At 38.6% G+C, this 19,047-nt stretch overlaps 2 protein-coding genes across 4 annotated transcripts; both read right to left on the bottom strand.

Moving 5' to 3' along the window:
* Positions 1-8,044: 8,044 nt before the first annotated feature.
* On the bottom strand, positions 8,045-11,186 carry LOC113349701 (protein FAR-RED IMPAIRED RESPONSE 1-like). Its single transcript, XM_026593729.1, has 6 exons — positions 10,041-11,186; positions 9,829-9,959; positions 9,495-9,728; positions 9,303-9,371; positions 9,105-9,219; positions 8,045-8,426 (listed from the first exon to the last, which is right to left on the bottom strand). Exons 1-5 carry the CDS (start codon positions 10,897-10,899, stop codon positions 9,127-9,129), a joined length of 1,386 nt encoding a protein of 461 aa, XP_026449514.1. The 5' UTR covers positions 10,900-11,186; the 3' UTR covers positions 8,045-8,426; positions 9,105-9,126.
* On the bottom strand, positions 11,118-13,361 carry LOC113349700 (protein FAR1-RELATED SEQUENCE 5-like). Of its 3 annotated transcripts, none has more exons than XM_026593727.1 (4): positions 12,830-13,361; positions 12,597-12,642; positions 12,336-12,465; positions 11,118-12,188 (listed from the first exon to the last, which is right to left on the bottom strand). In XM_026593727.1, exons 1-4 carry the CDS (start codon positions 13,094-13,096, stop codon positions 11,150-11,152), a joined length of 1,482 nt encoding a protein of 493 aa, XP_026449512.1. In that variant the 5' UTR covers positions 13,097-13,361; the 3' UTR covers positions 11,118-11,149. The 3 variants fall into 3 exon arrangements, with proteins under 3 accessions (XP_026449512.1, XP_026449511.1, XP_026449513.1); XM_026593726.1 differs by having other exon boundaries at positions 12,551-12,656; XM_026593728.1 differs by having other exon boundaries at positions 12,551-12,642; positions 12,830-12,932.
* Positions 13,362-19,047: the final 5,686 nt, after the last annotated feature.

Consider the following 19,047-nt stretch of genomic DNA (forward strand, 5'->3'; position numbering starts at 1 on the left):
TAAAAGTATCTCAAGGAGTTAATATCTCTCTGTTTTTTTTATTTACTCAAGCTAATAGAAATCAGCGAGTCTTTAATCAAACACAAGGAATAACTTGGATGGTAACAAAGACCAATATCCAAGGATCAATCAATGACAATCAACAACCAAAGGTTGGATTATTCTAATTGATGATCTAAACGCACAACCTGTATTATTTCAATTATAAAGATAAAACAAATAATGCGGAATTTGAAATAACACAGACACCAAAATTTTTGTTAACGAGGATGCCACAAATGCAGAAAAACCCCGGGACCTAGTTAATATGGCCACGGTTCATGAACTATATAGCCACGGTTTTCAATTGCATTCCTTAGTTAATATGAATAAGTTCACAATCATCTTTTTTAGATATAACCTACTCAAGTTCGCGGACTGGGTTCGCAGACTTAAGTTCCCGGATGGAGTTCACAAACTCCAGCAGAAATTCTCGGGTTTGAGAACTTCGCCAGTTCGCGGACTTAGCTCACCCACTACTCCGGTTCACTTGATCAACAAAGTTCGCAAACTTTGGTTCAAGGAATAAGGACTTATATATATATATATATGCGTATCCACAACAATGCTTATATCCTCTAATGGTTATATAATCTAAACTCTCATTTCAATCATTGAAACATTCTCAGAGGACGTTATATAGTTGTTATTCACAAACCATTTTTCGTCAGAGCAATTTTCAAAGTGATTGAAACATAACATGACTTTCGTCACTAGGTAAAGATGAACTTGGATAAAGAGAAAGCTTACCAACACATATTTCGAAAAATAGATAGGCGAGATAAACTCGGCTTGAAATATCAAATGTGTATAATCTAAGTCTATATAGCAAAACAAATTTTGTCTAAAGATATGAGATAAATAGACTTTTGAGTGATAGATAAGTTCAAGTCTCCACATACCTTTTAGTCGATGAAGATCCACCAGTTCGTTGAGTAGTCCTTCGTCTTCTGTGATGATTGCCATGGAGTTCTTGAGCTCAACTACACTTTCTATCCTAGTCCGAGACTTTAGCTATAGTAGACTAGAAATCAAGACTTATAGTTTTGATCACTAACATTGACAAACATGCTTGAGATAGCAACGCATGCGATTTCGACCGAGCAATGCTCTAACACCAACTATTTTCTCTGTAGTTGCGTGATCTGATCTTGCATCTTCTATCGTGATTGCATATTATCTTCTCTAAGATTATCTCGAGATTTATTCTCCGATAGGCAAGATAAAAAGTAATCACAAACATTTTCGTCTCATTGTTTGTGATTCCACAATATCTTGTTTCGCTACCATACGGTTAAGATTATTGTTAGGTGATTGATATTTCTAAGATGTTCTTCGGGAATATAAGTCTGGTATATCAATTGGTTCATGTTCACCTTGATTTATCAAAATATGGAACAAAACCCATAGGTTTATCTGTGGGAGACAGATTTATCTATACAATAGACTTTTCTGTGTGATACAGATTTGTTTATCAAGTCTTCGACTTTGTGTCGTAGAAACTCTTAGTTGTGGGTGAGATCAACTAAGGGAATCAAGTGTGTAGAGTCCTTCTTGGATTTAGAGATGTAAGGAGCACAATTGTACCTTGATCAGTGTGAGACTGATTAGGGCTCAACTACATTCCAGTACAAAGTTAACTTGGAGTACGCTAGTGTCTAGCGGCTTAATACAGTGTGGTGTTCAAATCTGGACTAGGTCCAGGGGTTTTTCTGCATTTGCGGTTTCCTCGTTAACAAAATTTCTGGTGTATGTGTTATTTTTTTTCCCATTATATTTTTTATATAATAGAAATATCACAGGTTATGCGTAGTTCAATCAATTAGAGAATCCAACTTTTGGTTGTTTATTATATTGATTGGCACTTGAAAATTGGTCTTTGGTACCGTTCAAGTTGTTTCACATAATAATCAGGCTCATGGATTCTATCTGTTTGATTTGCTGATTACATTGTGAAACAGAGATACAACTCTTCCATTGATTGAGTCTGACTGTCTAGTTGATTCTCTTGGAATTATATTGGAGTTTGTATATACAGATTGCTAAGCGAAATATTGGGTGTGGTTGTTAGACCCCTGCTTTTTTATTACCAATGGATTCAGATATTTTCGGATATGAAGGTAAGTCACTTTACCAGAATGGGGTCAGACCATACTCCTCTACTCCAACGTGGAAACAAAAAGATTACGAAAACCCTTTAGATGCATTGGATCTTGGTTATCTCACCCTACTGTAACCACAGTAGTGGCGGCATCTTGGAAACTTCATTTTACAAACTTCTCAGTAAGGAACTTCTCAACAAAAATCTCTTTCTTTTGATCTCGCATATTGGATTTTAGAGGTGTTCTGTAATATTATAAGAATAAAAAAAGGACTAAATAACAAGATATAAAGTATTCATAAGTTCGGAAACTTTTTGTCCAAGATAGATAGTCAAAAAAACCTCCAAGACGAACTTGGAAAATGGTACAAAATAAGAAATGATTATTATCATCAACTTTTCCGAGATAATTTTTTTAAAGAATATGACCAGAATATAAAATATTTCCATGCTTCTGCCACAAATAGGAAAAACAATAAATGCAATTCGTACTTTCACGGAACCATCGTGTCTTTGGATTTGTGATCGAGACCAAATCAACTCTCTTATTATCAATCATTTCATCCAAATTTGTTCTTCTCAAATGAGTAACTACATTGTTGATTTGTCAGAAATATTCAGACCGTGTATATCGGATTCGGAAAACTATTCCCTAATCCAAGTTCCATCTAAGGTAGAAATTTGGTCCACCCTCTCTAACATGAACCCCTGGGGAGCTCCTGGCCCGGATGGCTTCTAACCGTGCTTTTTTAAAGATAATTGGGAAATTCTGTGCATATATAGTACTTTCTATCCAAGATTTTTTTAGGACAGGGTATGACACACAACCGGCACTTGCATGAGATTCAACAACCGTAATTCAACCATTCATATACTACTCTTATCCCAAAAACAACCACTGCTCAAACTCCGACTGATTTTATACCTATCAATCTTAGCAACATTATCTATATACTTATTTCTAAAATCCTATCCAATAGACTAAAACTCATGCTAAATAGGATCATATCACCCAATCGATATGTTTTTCTTCCAGGGAGACAAATTACCGACAACATTATCATCGCACATGAACTCCTCCATTTGATGAAAACTTCCAAAGCTAAAAAAGGTTTCTTGGCTCTAAATATAGATATTTCCAAAGCTTTTGACAGGGTTTAGTGACCTTTTATTTAGAAGGAATTAACTTCATTTGGTTTTAGCGATGCCTGGGTTAACCTCATTCTTAAATCCATATCCACCACCTCTTTTTCCATCATTCTAAACGGTTCCCCGGGCCTGACTCTTCTCAATTCAAGGAAAATTAGACAGGGTGATCCGCTATCCCCATACCTCTTTGTTATTTGCATGGAGATTCTCCCATGACTCCTTGAAAATTCATATAGGGAAAAAAAATCTCATGGCTTAGAATAAATAAACATGACCCTAACTACATCACACATTTTCTTCACCGACGAACATTTTCTTTTCACTGAAGCGGATCTGGGTGTAGCAAAAAACTTATTGGATATTCTATATATTTTTGGGGAAATCACTGGTCAAATGGTAAACCCCTGAAAATCCGGAATCTATTTTAGTTAAAAATTCATCCCAAACATGGGAAAATTATAGCAAAAACTCTAAAAGTTCCTTTGATAACAAAAAAATGGTGGATACCTCAGTACGCCTCTCTCTTTTTGATAGAAACAGGAAGGAAAACTTCGAACCTCTTCTACAAAAATATTATATTACTTTTGCAAGGTTGGAAAGCAAAACTTTTATCTCAAGCAGGTGGGATAGTCCTAATACAATCCATTTTACAAGCCTACCCACCTTATCAAATGTAGGTGCTTTCTCTTCCATAAGAAACTCTAGATCAACTAAATATAATTCAAAAAGATTTTTGGTGGAACAAAGATGATTCAAAAGGTAAAGGAGGTTATATATAGGCGTGGATCAGCATGTGCAAACCAAAATCTCAAGGGGGTTTGGGTATCAAAAATACTCATAAATTCAACATAGCACTCTTAACAAAGTTGTCTAGTCGGTTATTATCAGAAAAAGATCAATTAAGGGTGAAACTGTTAGAAGCAAGGTATTACCATAATTCCCGTGAAACCATCTAGAAACTATGAACTCTCTTGATATGGACAAGTATACAAAAAGGTTGAAATCTTATCAAAGAAAACTATATTTGGGAAGTGAAAAATAGAGCTAACACAAAGATTTGAGAGGACAATTGAATTCCCGACTCAGATAAAACTCGCAGACCGAGTGATAAGGAAGAACCTCTGCCGCAAAAGGTCCAAGAGATAATAAATCCCGAAGGATAAATTAATTGAATTTTATTCTTCATAAATAAAACAAAAGATTCTTGCAATATCCCCAAATAAGGGAGATGTAGACATAATTAAATGGAAGCATCATCGCTCATGTTCTCGGGAAAGAAACATTTACAATTTTCTTATCAACCAAAATCCGGTAAATGGGAATAACAGTGCCTTGGAAGAAATTTTGGAAGATACAAGTAATGCCAAGGATTAGACTGTTTATTTGGAATGTCCCCAGAAGGCCTACCTACTATAAGTAGACTAGCAACACATAATTCAGAGGTTTCGCCAGATCGTCTAATGTGCAATACACAAGCGACGAAAACAGAACAACATCTGTTCAGAATACTCCTTTGCTAGATCCATATGGTTTGGCTGCTAGTTGGACGCAGTAAATTCTCAGATATGCATAGATTCAATTATTATCTGGGTAGGAAAATGGATTTCAGATTCAAATTTCTCACAATTTAGTGAAAAAATTACAACCATACTTCGGCGCATATAGATGTGAGGTAGTTCTTGAAAAAATCAATCCAACAAGTTCAATTAACCAAATTAAGAAGTTTATTTAATCTTCGAATATCAAAGAAAAGGTTACAACTCATTGCGTCCAGCAAGCAAAGACTAATAAACCTTTATGATCTAATTTTAAGTAGGATTGGACAATTGATGCGTCATATAAAAAAGAGAATTTAACCATGGGATATGCTTTCATTTTGTACTTAGTGGGCCAAAAAGCCTTTATACATATTTCAGCGGACTCGAAATGAACTTCTTCAGCCCTGCACACAGAACAAAAGCATTACCTAAGGCTTTAAAATGGTTAGAAGAAAATTTACTTTCAAGTGTCTTCATAATAACATGTTGTAAACTCCTAACGGAAACAATAATAACGGAGGAACGTATACTTCATGAGCTAGTGGAAATACTGTCGAAGACACTGTTTCTATTTCAAGGAAAACTTCCAAGTACACGTTAGATATATAAGCAGAGATCATAATGCAACGACATTAAATTGCAAAAAAAAGCGAGATCAGAAATTTTCAATATAGCTCAACACACTTGCACCAAAGAGCTCAAAAAACAAGCATTATTTGTTTTTGATAAAAATGAAATTATGAACTTAATGTACTATTGATTAATTAATATATTTAACCTTTTCATATAAAGAAAAGTTTATAAATTTTCGGGATTTTTGTATCATTTTGGTTGAATACGTAATATTTATATGAGCAAAACTTATCATGATTTATAAAGGGGATACCAGTGTTACTTGGAGTGATACCAATCTATATAGGACAAAAAAATATTAACAAATCCTGACCTTCGGATCGCTCAATTGGTATCACCCCGCTAATAGTGGTATCCCCTTATAAATCATGAAACTTATGGCTGAATTTTTTGTGTAACAAGCATGGTCACGTTGGTCTTTTGCACCATATTACGCTCAAAGGATAAATAATTAAACATTAACCAGATGAAAATCCAATAGGAAGTGGGGTGTCATGTTAAGGGGCGCACAAATTTGCCCAACTCAAAATACCACCTTTATGATGCTTAGGGCTGCACAAAACCGACTCAACCCACCAACCCAACCCACACCCGCCTGAAATTACCCGCACCCGACCCAATCCACTTAGGAGCGGGTCGACTATGGGTCACAACATCAAAACCCATCGTATGGTGGGTCGACTGTGGGTGACAACTTCCCTCACCCGACCCAACCCACCCACCTACCTAAATATTTCTAAATTAATGCTAACCCTTAGATTACCTATCCTAGATGAACGACATCCATTGAAGTGATAATATATAATGCCTAAACCTAATCATCGGTAGCTTCTCTTCACTGAAGAGTCTTCAATCAGTTCCCTTCAATGGCAGTCTCAGAGGCTCAGTTTATTTTTTCATTTTCTCTTCGCTTTGTAAATCAAATCACAGCATCACCAGCAACAATCAATCAACATCGTCACCAGTAAACCAACAACCAAAGGTGAGATTAGGAATCATTGTAATTTGTAAATACTAATTAGGGTTTTGTTTCCTAAGATTGATTTTGGGTTGGCTTATTTCAATTGGGTTCTTAATGTAATGTTCATTGTATTTTATGATGGGTAACCCACCACCCACCCGATCCAACCCACCGTAATGTGGGTCGGGTGAAAATCGATCCATTGTAATGTTGAGTTGATTGCGGGTGACAACTTCTGTTACCCACCATCAGTGGGTTGGTGACGGGTGAGACCAAACCCGACCCAACCCGACCCATGTGCAGCCCTAATCATGCTTGCCATGTTTTTCTTTCTATTCAAAGTCCACCACCTGGAATATCCTTTATGGAAAAAGCAGATTCTTTTCCGTTTGAAGATTTTGCCATTGTATTTAGAATCATATTTCAATGTCAATAGCAGTTAGCAAATTAGATTAAGAAGGCAAAACGTGGTATTTAGTAAAAGTCATAAAACGTCCACATAAAATCTAAATAAAGACTTAAAGGCATAAACAAGTAAATGCCAATGTATTTAGAATCATATTTCAATGTCAATGGCAGTTAGCAAACTAGATTAAGAAAGCAAAACCTGGTCTTTAGTAAAATTCATAAGACAAGTAAAATCTAAAAACTTAAAGGCCTAGACAAGTAAAGCTTCCATGTTGAACAGTGAGGAAACCTTCATTTTATATTTGTCAAAATAACCCTTTTGTGACTTTTGTGAAACGGGAGTTTTGGTAAGGACACTTAACAATATATGATTGGTTTTGAAATTACAAACTCAAAAGGAAAACTTAACTTACCATGTTGAAATTTTATGGAAATCCAAATTCAATTCGGATGTCGGGCACCTTCCATATTAGGACTCCTTTTTCCAAAATTAATACATAAAGGAAAAAAAAAAAAAAACCACCTATTCCACACTTTCCGCAAAAATAAAAGAACATAAATAAAATCCGCATACATTTCCTAGTTTTTCTCCACCTATTTAATGCATCGACACGGTGACCAAATCAAAAATGCATCGCTCCGCGCACACCAAATCAAAAATATGGTTATGGTTGGGCACGCACGAAATCTAGAAGTAGTGATACAATTACCTATTTATAAAAGCTAGCAGAACACTGAACCAAATAAAATTTATGTAGAAATGGCAACCCAACCTACATCAGCCTCCAGTGTTCATATTCGAAGAAAAAAATAAAAACCCATAACCATTCACTATACATATAAGTAAAAGTTTATTTTTCGTGACTAATATTGGTTAAATTCAAAGAAAATTTTACAACAAAAGAACTTCATGACTACTGATGTAATGAAACTCACCAGAACCAAGTACACTTGCATATGCCAATGTGGCATATGCCAAAGTAAGAATGCAGAACTTGGTGATATCAAGGCTGCATTCTTGGTATCATTCTTGGTGATACCAAGAATGCAGAACATTGGCATATGCCAATGTGGCATATGCCAACAGGGATACTGAGGGTTGCTCTTAAAGTAGTGGCAGTGAAGTAGCATTGAGGTGTTAATGGCTAAGACGAGGCTATACGACTAAGACAGTAATACAAGTTGGAGTCAAATTGTCATAGTAGTTCGATATTACATGATTTATCAAGTAAAGAATATTTCACTTTCACCCCACCATCCAATAAGAAGGTGAGGAATCTGCACCCCGATTTTTAGAGGGTGCACAAATTTCAATTCTATATGATACAGCGGGGTAGTGCACTTTCCAACAATTCACTGCTCACCAGTTCAGTTTTTTCATATGGTATACAGTGGAGGTGCTTAGAAAGAGTAAAAAGAGGTTAAGATGATGATGATGATATATTCTGAACTGCATATTACCTTAAAGCAGGAACTACTTACTATCTAGAGGATGTTCTATTTGAGCTTCAGCTGCAATATTGAGAGTGCAATGCGCATGTTACTTGAGTTCGTCTCCCCTACAGTATGTATCCTCCACTCTGCTGCGGTAGGCAACCTGGTACAGCGGAAACAGCACTAAATCTGAGAAGGGCTAGTAAACACACTTTATGTGGCATCTGCTGTCTAAGTTCCTCGTCATTTAAGCGTACACAGGGTAACAATTTGACTACATGCCTTAAAATGAAAACGCGGGGGTATATAAGGTTGGGAAAGTAAACCCTAGTTTAAGTTCGCTTGTAGATCAACATTGGAGTAAAGTATGTGTGGAAACTTGTAGAACAACAACATCATATGAATTAGAGGAAAAAAAATGCAAGTAAGAAGAAGAAAGCTGAATTATGATTAATTAATTCCTCGAAGATTTCAGACTTCTTGTAAAAAAATCTGCTTGTTTGTTTGTTTGTTTTTTGTTTTGTTGTCCTGTCTGTTTGCTGGTGTCACTGTAGTACAGTGGTAAAGTCACATTGGGTGATGTCACTGTAATACATCGATAAAATCATTGGCTGATGATACCAATGACTTGAATTCGAAACTCGTCAATACTAACAAACTCTTTACCGATTAAAAAAAAAAGAAATGTGAATTCCTAAATGTCAAAAGCTGGACATCCATAGTCAATCTAAATAGACACCAATTTGAGTTCAAAACAAACCAGGCGCAGAACTAAAACGAGCTTCGCAAATGAATGAAAATTACCCAGCATGAATAAGAGTTGATAGATAATCATGTTTACCTCAGTGTACACAACATTTTATCTATGGTGCAGGTGGCTCTAAAATATGTTGAGGCATTGACGATTCTGACAGTCTATGCGAGTTAGAACGTTGACTCAGGAATCCAATAAATCCCTAAAAAGAAGAACGTATCTATGAGTGCTTACTTACCCAAAATCGTTAACAAGTAATAACTTGGGAAATGATAATGATATTACCTGGTTTGACTGGTTATTGCTACCAGCTCCGTCCTGTAACATTGTTTGATCTACCAGTCTGTTTGATTCCTATAATAATTAATTTGGATCATTCAAAAAGCCATTTAAATGTGACAGCCAACCTTTTGTTTTGTTTATCAGCAAGAGATGAGCAACTAATGTGTGATTTAGGATCATGTTAGATATACAGACCTCAGTACAAACGTGCGGGTATATACATGGCATTTGTGGCAAAGTTGAAGGTCCAGCTGCGTGGAAAGAAAGACGATGAGGATCAGAAGTATCTGGGCACCCCATGACATTTGGTGGAAGCATCTCACTAGGGCATAAAGGTGGACCACTCCATCCTCCTGACATTATTCTACATTGAGTGCTATCATTTTCAGATTGTGTAACGGTAGCCTGCTCCACTTGCTCGATCGATCCCTAGAGGATCAAAAAGCATCATCTATCAATTTATTTAAAGTTAAGACACTACCATAAGCATAAGCATATATACGTATATCAAGTAGTTTTAAGGTCCAGCCTGGGAGTAATGAGGTAAATTCCACGGTCTGGCAGGGTAAAAAGGGACACTCGAGGGTACAGAAACCAGCAGTGGCCCGGACGTAGTCGTAGTTGCTCCAACTGACACTTGCCCAACTTGTCCATCGGTACCTGAAAAAGGATAATCTGCTAAGCAAGTACAACAACATAATACATACAAGGGGAAAGACTCAATGCACTTCATTTACGTACCTGTTGGCAGTAGTTGTGTATTATCTCTCTTTTTCCCCTTACCTAATGGTCTCTTGATTTTACCACTCGCTTTATCCTTTGCTTTCTTGCGCAACACTGTGTCTGCACAAGAATGATCGACAACACGCTCTCTACTCACTTTTTCATGATTTGCATTTCTCATATCTTCAAAGAATCTTCCCTGATCTGAGTCAAACTTTAGAAAATTATCTAGCTCTTCTAGCACCTGCACTAGTAATACTTTAGTAAAACCAGAAGAATTTTCAGTGCTTGATCCCTTAACAGCAATTGTGAGTGACATGTATGCCAAGTCAGCATATCGGGAAGTCAAGGATGAGCGACAATTAACAGGTAATGACTTTCTAAAGTCGTCAACTACAGCACCAGCTCTTGCATCCCTGGTCCACCTATTCAAATAGTACTGCAGAGGAAGATCAGGCAACCGCCTAGTATGCAGTATTTTTAAAGCATGAGCACATAAAATCCCCATAATTTGGAATTTCTTGCAGCTACACTTCACTGAATTGTCAGAGGAGTTAAAGGTAACAGTCCGAGGCTTGATATTCTCAAAAGATGAAACTCTATATGTGCATACTGTCCCATCTTCGCCAAGTGACTCTACAAACAAATCTAAAGTACGAACATACTCTTCTTGGAATAACGTAAATATTTTGGTTGTGTATCTCTCTGCTGCTTGTACTACTGCGGGCCATGCAATCCTTAAATCTGGTTTTGTTTGCCTAGAAACTGAATCTTGGTTCTTTTCCTTTTCTCGGCGACTAGCAACAGCCTTCTCATATTGAGCTACAAACTCCCGTAACGTCAAAGTCCTTTTGAAATACTTCTTAACAAAGTTCATACCTTCACTTCTTTGGGTATTTGTGATACCTGCACAAAAGTATTCTTGTCCATAAACTTGGGCCCACTTCTCACGGAGCAGGTATAAATCCTGTATCCATTTATTCTCTGCCAAGTTGTACTTTTTCACTAATGCATCCCAACAAAATTGAAATTCCTCTTCAGTCTCATTGCCACATATACAACTTTTAAAATCTTGTGCGAAGGATTTGTGTTGTTCAAACACATCAGAGAGGTGCCTCAAAGCATTTTCATAGATATGCCACGAACATAGGAAGTACTCGTCCAACAGCATCAGATATCTGTGGGGCTTGGTCTGTAAAAATTGACTCGGGTGGTTTTCCATTCATTGCTTCCAAAAATGTTTGGAACAACCATACAAAAGATTCTGCAGTCTCCTCCCACAACAGTGCACAACCAAAGGGAATTGCTTGCCCGTGATTATTCACACCAACAAATAAGGCACATGGCTTATCATAATCACTAGTCCTGAATGTGGTCTCAACCCATACCACATCACCGAAAAAGCTATAATCGATCCGTGATTTAGCATCAGACCAAAAACAACCGCAAATTTGGTTATTACCGTCCATTTGTATTGAATAGAAGAAATATGGGTTCTCCTTTTGCATGCAATTGAAATAATCTAACATGATTTGCACATCTCCCGTCATCAAAATGTTTTTAGATCTTTTATCTAAGTGATTAGATGATTCCACTTGTGTGAAACTGAGATTGTGGGTTTTTCCATCTTCTGCACTCATATACGAGTAAAATCCAGTGGCTCCAGTTCCTACAAGCTGCAAATTGTTGAACATTCCAGTCTGGGCTTCTCGCATCTTTCTATGTGATCTCAAAATGTGAACTTCAGATGGAGGAACAAGTTCGTGGTTATGTTCAAGAACAAATTCTGCCACTGAATAACTTCCATCGTCTTGTATTCTGATCACAAGTCTTGCTTTACAATCAGTTCGTGTTTGTAACCGTGGTTTCATGGGAGCACCCCTTGAATGTTCACGATAGACACCTTCTTTAGAGCAACAAAAAATTCTTCTCGAGACTGTCTTATCTGAACGATGTGTGGATGAACTTTTCCTTATACTAAATCCCACGGATCTAGCATAACGATTGTAAAAGTCGTATGCTTCATCATCTGACTGGAAAATCATGCCAAGTTTTGGTACCTCAATATCCTTTGAAACTCCAATATTTGTTTCCATAAGAATATTGCCTCCGGTTTGGAAGGTCTCATTAAGTTCAATTGGAGATTTTGTACTTTTCTTATCCATCCTGTAAAGGTAAGAAACACAAAACCAAGAGAAAACACAGTCAATGATGCTGAAGACAGGATTGACATATACTTTTGCACTCAAACAACGTAGCACAGAAAGAACTTCATTCAGACAACAAAGATGCAAAAAATAAAATCCATCTTACTTCTGTTCCACCTTCTTATGAGCATTGTTCCGAAACTTCTTGTCATAATATCTGTCTTTCCGTTTTTCACGAAATCTAACTAAAGAAGCAATTCTGCGAGAACCATTCAAGCAGCGTGGGCATTGCCCGCCTGCACAAAACATACAGATAAAAACCATAAATACAATCAAACAACAAAAAAGATTTTCTTCAAACAGCGTAGCTTCATAATGTACCCATCACGATGATTATATGGAAATGTGTGTCAATGCTTAGGCATACCATCAGGTATATCACTCCCTCCAAGTATTGAAAGCACAGCTTGCACCTGTTTATCCAAATCTAAACAAAAATCATGACTTCTCTTTTTCCACAATTTCACCAATCCTAGATCATTTTACACAAATGTAGACTAAAAATAAAAAATATATGATTTAGAACACTAAAATCAGTACAAATTGAACTGAAAACAAAAACCCACAAATTTTGGTTATCAGAAATGATGAAAAACAGACCTTTTCTGGATTAACTTTATGAAAGACATAAACTTTGCCTTCAAAAGAAAGAGTAAGTTCACTGGCTTTTGACTTCAAAGCTGTTGCAGCGTTATTACGACTTCCTCCTCGTCTAGCTCCTGTGTTACTATTACTGGTATTAGTTTCCTCCGGAATTTTGTTACCTGTGACATCAGCATCATACCCACTGTCTTCTTTTTCTTCTTCCTCCTCATTGATTTGTAGAGTTGATGTCAGATTCTGATCTATAACCAGTGCTTTTGCCATCGTTAAGAATTTTTTCAGCAGAAATGAATCGATGACAGTAAATTGTTTCGTAATTAGTGGTAAGCGGAAGTTCGGAAACCCTAGAATATGGTGTTCTTAATGTGGATTGGAAGTTCAAACCCTAAAAGATGGTGTCAATCCTGAATCATCTTCTTCTTATTGTGGGTGTTCTTAAAATAACTCCCTTTGTTTTTTTCTTTTCGACATAACAAGTAGAAATAAGTGGGATAGGAAGAAGTTACTTTCTGTTCAGAAAGTATTTTGGCTTTTCATTGGAAGTTTGGAACAAGTTACTTCAGTACTTCTCCTAGAGTACTAAACACCATCTAGACACTGCAACTATTACAACTTCTTTGTCTTTCTCTTGGTCAAGATGGCCGTTGCGTTGACAAAAGTCAAGAAAATCTCAAACGCTGCATATCTCCATAGTGATTCATTGTTCTGTTAAGAGCTCTTGGGAACTCTACCTTAATCCGCAATTAGTACTCTTACGTTACTCGATTCACCCCAAAATCTCACAGAAAACACTATGATATGATCTCCTGAGTGTTTCTGGAGTTTTCTGATTTTATTAATCAACAATCGTTCTCACTCGCCAATTGAGATCAACCACATGCCAGCTACTCCACTAAACTACCACTTCTAAACACCTCCCAATGAATCGCCGCCCACCGCCCTTACAGGCCAATGCATGGCCTCCTTCTCCAGCCACAACACAATCATCACCACCACCATGCATACCTGCACAACATGCAAACCGTTCCCAAAAACAAATTTTGTTCAAACCAAAGTCCGAGCTTTTTAGACCCTACTATACCCCCCCCCCCCCCACCCCCCAACATAAGAATCTATCCACCGATCCCCCATCTTCATCCTCAGACTTTTCATCCACTCTATCATCACCTTACCAAAAACAAATAAAAACTGGAAAGCAGGGCACTTTTGAAACAAAAAAAAAAAGAAGAATACGAGAGCAGTCAACAGAATCAACCCCAAAAGTTTTATCCTGTAGACAATAGGAAAAGCAAGGACTTAACCCATCATTCACCCCACAATCCTCCAAAAGAAGATTCTCCCCAACCCTGCAATCACAGCACACTCACGAAAAAGGAAACTGCACTTTTCCAATTAACGGCGAGAATGGAAGCTCTCATGCATGAACACGAGGACAGAAGTCTTGCGGTTACAGTACTAGCAGGGAACATCTCTTTCTCAAGCACTGGAGCCAATCAAAATCAAGAAATTTGAATGTATAGAAATGGGATCTGGTTCTGGGCAGGGGGGGAGGGTATAGAAATGGGATAGAAATGGGATCTGGTTCTGGGCAAACAAGCAGTTCTCAAGCACTGGAGCCCAACCAAAGTCCGAGGTGAGGTAGGAGGGGGGGAGGTTATAGAAACGGGATCTGGTTCTGGGCAAAGCTCGGGTTCGGATAACATACCAAATCCCTTGATGGGTGGACCAATTCATTTTGGAATACTCGTACCCGGATCCGCCAGGCACCATACAGGGGAGAATGCAGGTTTGGATAGAGGAAAAAACACAGGCTCACAAAGTGAGAAACCACACCAACACTTCAGAGAAAGCCTGAACAGGGCCCACTATCAATCAACTTCATCTTTTTCTGACGTGCAGACAAACCAACTACATAATTTCTTCAAACCACTGTATGCGCAGACATTGAACAATGCTCTCGACATCCCGCACAATATTGTCAGTCTGGTGATAACAAAAGTGAACGGCTTCCCACATGTGAAGGTCACTCACAATCAAATCCATGCACCGGAGCTAGCGACAGAGGATAATGATACCCCAGAGCTGCAAATATATAAGAGAAGAGAACCACATCAAAGGAAAGGAACTCCTAAGCACCTCGACCTACCACCAACACCAGACTTTGCAGCACCACCACCTCAACCAAAAGCAAGGAAATTTCTCTCCTTATCCACTCTACAGCCGGAATCAATTAGGTCCCTCCAACAACAATATGAGGTTCCTACAACAAGAAGTAGAAAAGCCAAAGAAGCACCTATTGCACCACAACCAACCACAAGGAGAAAAAAGGCAAGTCAACATCTGCAAAAGAGGAAGGATCGGCAAGACAACAAAGAACTTCACCGTCCTGGAAACTATCTCTGGACGAAGAAGAGACTGATGCTGGAGCAGCAAGTAACAGCAAGCGAGCTGCTGGCAAGAGCCAGAGCTCGCATCCACAATGAGTTACATAGCTTGGAACTGTCGAGGGATGCATGATCCTTTGACAATCCATAAACTGTGTGACTTCAATAGGATTCACAAACTTAGAACTTGTTTGTTTGCAGCTGACTCGGCGTCTGAATCTGAGTCAACCCCTGACTCGGACCGAGTCAGCAGTCAAACCGTTTGTTTCCATTTTGAGTCAGATCTGACTCGACCTCTGACTCAGACATAACCCCTGACTCGGACTCATTTGAGTCAGGTGACAAAATACCCCTGACTCATGGGACCAAACCACTGACTCACTTATTTCCGAGTCAGATGAGTCAGATCTGACTCAAAACAAACATATCGACTCAGATCCAGATGAGTCAGGTGATTTCACTCAGATCTAGATGATTCAGATCCAGACGACTCAGACGAGTCAGGAGTAAACAAACATGGTGTTAGTTTACTTTTTCTATCTGAAACTCTTTCGGATGATGTGTTTATGTCGTCCTTGAAGTCTAGATTCGGGTTTGATGAATGTTTTGCATTTTCATGTAATGGACGGAAAGGTGGAGTTTGCCTAATGTGGTCAAACCACCTACAAGTACAAATTATCGTGGCTAATCAAAGTGTAATCCATGCGTATATCACTCCCCATGCACCTCAACAACCTTGGATATTCACCGGAATATATGGACCTCCACAACCTCAGGCAAGATGGGATATGTGGAAAGACTTCAACACCATCATACTACCTCATAACCTCCCGTGGATGCTAATGGGAGACTTCAATGAGGTTCTTTGTCAAGAGGAAAAAAAGGGAGGCAGACTTGTTAACCATGACCAAGCAAAACTCTTTAAAGACGTGATCAACTCTAATGGTCTTATCAACTTGGGTTACTCTGGCATACCCTACACTTGGTCAAACAAACAACATGGATGCAACCTTATCTTGGAACGTCTTAATCGTGGACTCAGCAACCAACAATGGATACAACTTCACCCTTATGCAATGATTTAGCATCTTCCCAGGATTGCATCGGATCATGCACCCATTTTACTAAAAGAGGAGGCCATCTCGAGACCGCAACAAAGACCATTACGTATCGAACATCTCTGGATGATACACCCTCATTTCCCTGATGTAGTCAACAATGCGTGGAATCAGTTTTGCAACCCATCTCCTCCAACGAACTTACTCAACAGAATGAGCAACACAGCAGACACTCTGCAGATCTGGAGTAAGAATATGTTTGGACACCTACCAGGCCTGATCAAAGAAGCTGAGAACCAAATACAACAAGCCCAAGCCCATTGCGCTTTTTCAACGGGCCTAAATCTTGCATACTGGTTAGATATTGAACAGCAAGCTCGAAATACTCACCTCACACTCATCCACTGCCAAGAAATTTTCTGGAAGCAGAGATCTAGAGTCTAATGGTTGCGGGAAGGGGATCTGAATACCACCTTTTTTCACACACATGCAACTATGCATAGGCGTATCAATCATATCCGACAAATCCAAACATAAGACGGACGATGGATAGACACACCAATGGAAATGGGCCAAGCATTTTTCAAGCATTTTTCAAGCATTTCACCCACCAATATTTTGCTCCAGCTACAGTGATAGACACGAGTAAATTCGACTGCATCAATCCAAGGTTAACGGAAGCACACATAGAAAGTCTAACAAAACCTGTCTCAACATCAGAAATCAAAGAAGCACTAGACTCTATCGGCACAGATAAGGCACCAGGCCCAGACGGCTTCACCAGTAAGTTCTTTAATTTTGTTTGGGAGACTACAGGCCACAAATCATTAACATAGTCAGATATTTCTTCCAACACAACTACCTACAAGAACCAATAAACCACACCCATATCACCTTCATCCCAAAAATTTCAAACCCAACAACCCCTACCCACTTCAGGCCCATTGGTCTTTGTAACGTAGTTTACAAAATCATCACAAAAATTATGGTGAACCGACTCCGACCCATTTTACAATTCATCATCATCCCATATCAGAGTGCATTCATACCCAAAATATCGATCCATGACAACATTGTAATTGCTACTGAACTGTTCCATGTCATAAGAACAACACCCCCATCCAAACACCCAAAAATTGCATTGAAACTGGATATACAAAAAGTTTACGACTCCCTAGATTGGGCATTTATTGAGCAATCACTGAGAAGACTTGGACTCCCAGCAACATTCATATAATGGGTAATGACATGTATCAATACGGTGACGTACTCGATCAAGGTCAATGGATTAGCTTACGAACACATCTAACCGACAAGGGGCATACGCCAGGGTGACCCCCTATCACCTTACATTTTCATCCTCTGCGCAGAAATTCTATCCACCAATCTCGGAATCCAACAACAGCAAGGAAAAATTAAAGGATTGAAACTAACGGCGAAAGTAACCATATAAACCACCTGTTATATGCTGATGATTTGCTCATATCATGTGTTGCGGAGCCAAAGACGTGCATAAACATAAAGGAAATACTCCATCGTTACTCAACATCGGTGATAGGCTTCTAAAAGAGGGTATAAAAATTATCCCCGGCCAAAAACTTGGCAGGCCTTGAAAGGGTATAAAATTATGCGCAGAAAAACGGGGGCCTACAGTAATACCGCAAGTGCACGGTCGTCAGTTGTAGCTCGTGCAAGTACGGGTCGATCCACAGAGATCGGGTGTATTTGGAGTTTTCTAGCTAATTGGGTTCCTAAATTTGCTATTGTTGGGCTTTGGGTACCAATGGATTTTGGTAACCAATGGGTTATGATTGTGCTTTGGGCCTTTGAATGATTTTGAATTGGATTGAACTGAGCTTGGGCTCAGAAATGTGGACTATGGGCTTTGGTTTCAGTGAACTGATTTGAGCTTTGGGCTCAACAGTTCAACTGTGAATTGGGCTTAACAGTTCACTTGTGACTTGGGTTTGGTAGTGAACTAGGCTTTGGCCTTAACTGGGCTTCAGAGGCTTTTGGAAGTGAACTGAGCTTTGGGCTCAGCAGCAGCAGGCAGGAAAAGGAAGGCAGCAGCAGGAGCAAGAGCTGCAGCAGTTTGGCAGCAGCAACAGCAGCTGAGGCAGGAGGCAGCAGCAGGGGGAAGCAAAGCAGCACAAGTGCTGCAGCAGCAATTGCAGCAGTAGAAGAAAAAGGCAGCAATGCAGCAAGGGTTACAGCAGCAGTACTGCAGCTGCTCAAGCAGTGAAGAAAATGCAAAACAGAAAAGCAACAGAGTTGCAGGGCAGGGAAGAAACAACAAGGCAAAAGCAATACAAAACAAGAAAACAAAGCTAAACAGTTGAAGATGGAATTGTGGATGAGAATGAAGTAGATTATGGATGGGAACTAGGGTTTGAATTCACTCTAACTTCTACTATGTATTCTCCTATAGAAAGTTAAACTCAACTATGTTCTATTATTTCCAAAGCACTAATTGTCTTTCTACAACACAACTAGTCAAAGGATTATGAATTCAGCTTGAGTTGCAGCTTATCAACAGCTCATGAACCTAACTACAAAGTATACTTGGCATACATTGTGAAAGTGAGGTGATGATGAACTAAGTTCAAGTCTTTCCTAAACTTGTTTAACCTTCTAAAGCAATATGATCAATGTACTACACAATAAGAATTTAGGGATTCATCAAGTCCCTAGCATGATGGTTTAGAACATGACAAACATTACACTAACATTACATGGCAGTGAGCATGACAGTGAACAACATGGTGAACTAACA

This window comes from Papaver somniferum, chromosome 2 (genome assembly GCF_003573695.1).
Source record: "Papaver somniferum cultivar HN1 chromosome 2, ASM357369v1, whole genome shotgun sequence".
NCBI classification, from domain to species: Eukaryota; Viridiplantae; Streptophyta; class Magnoliopsida; order Ranunculales; family Papaveraceae; genus Papaver; species Papaver somniferum.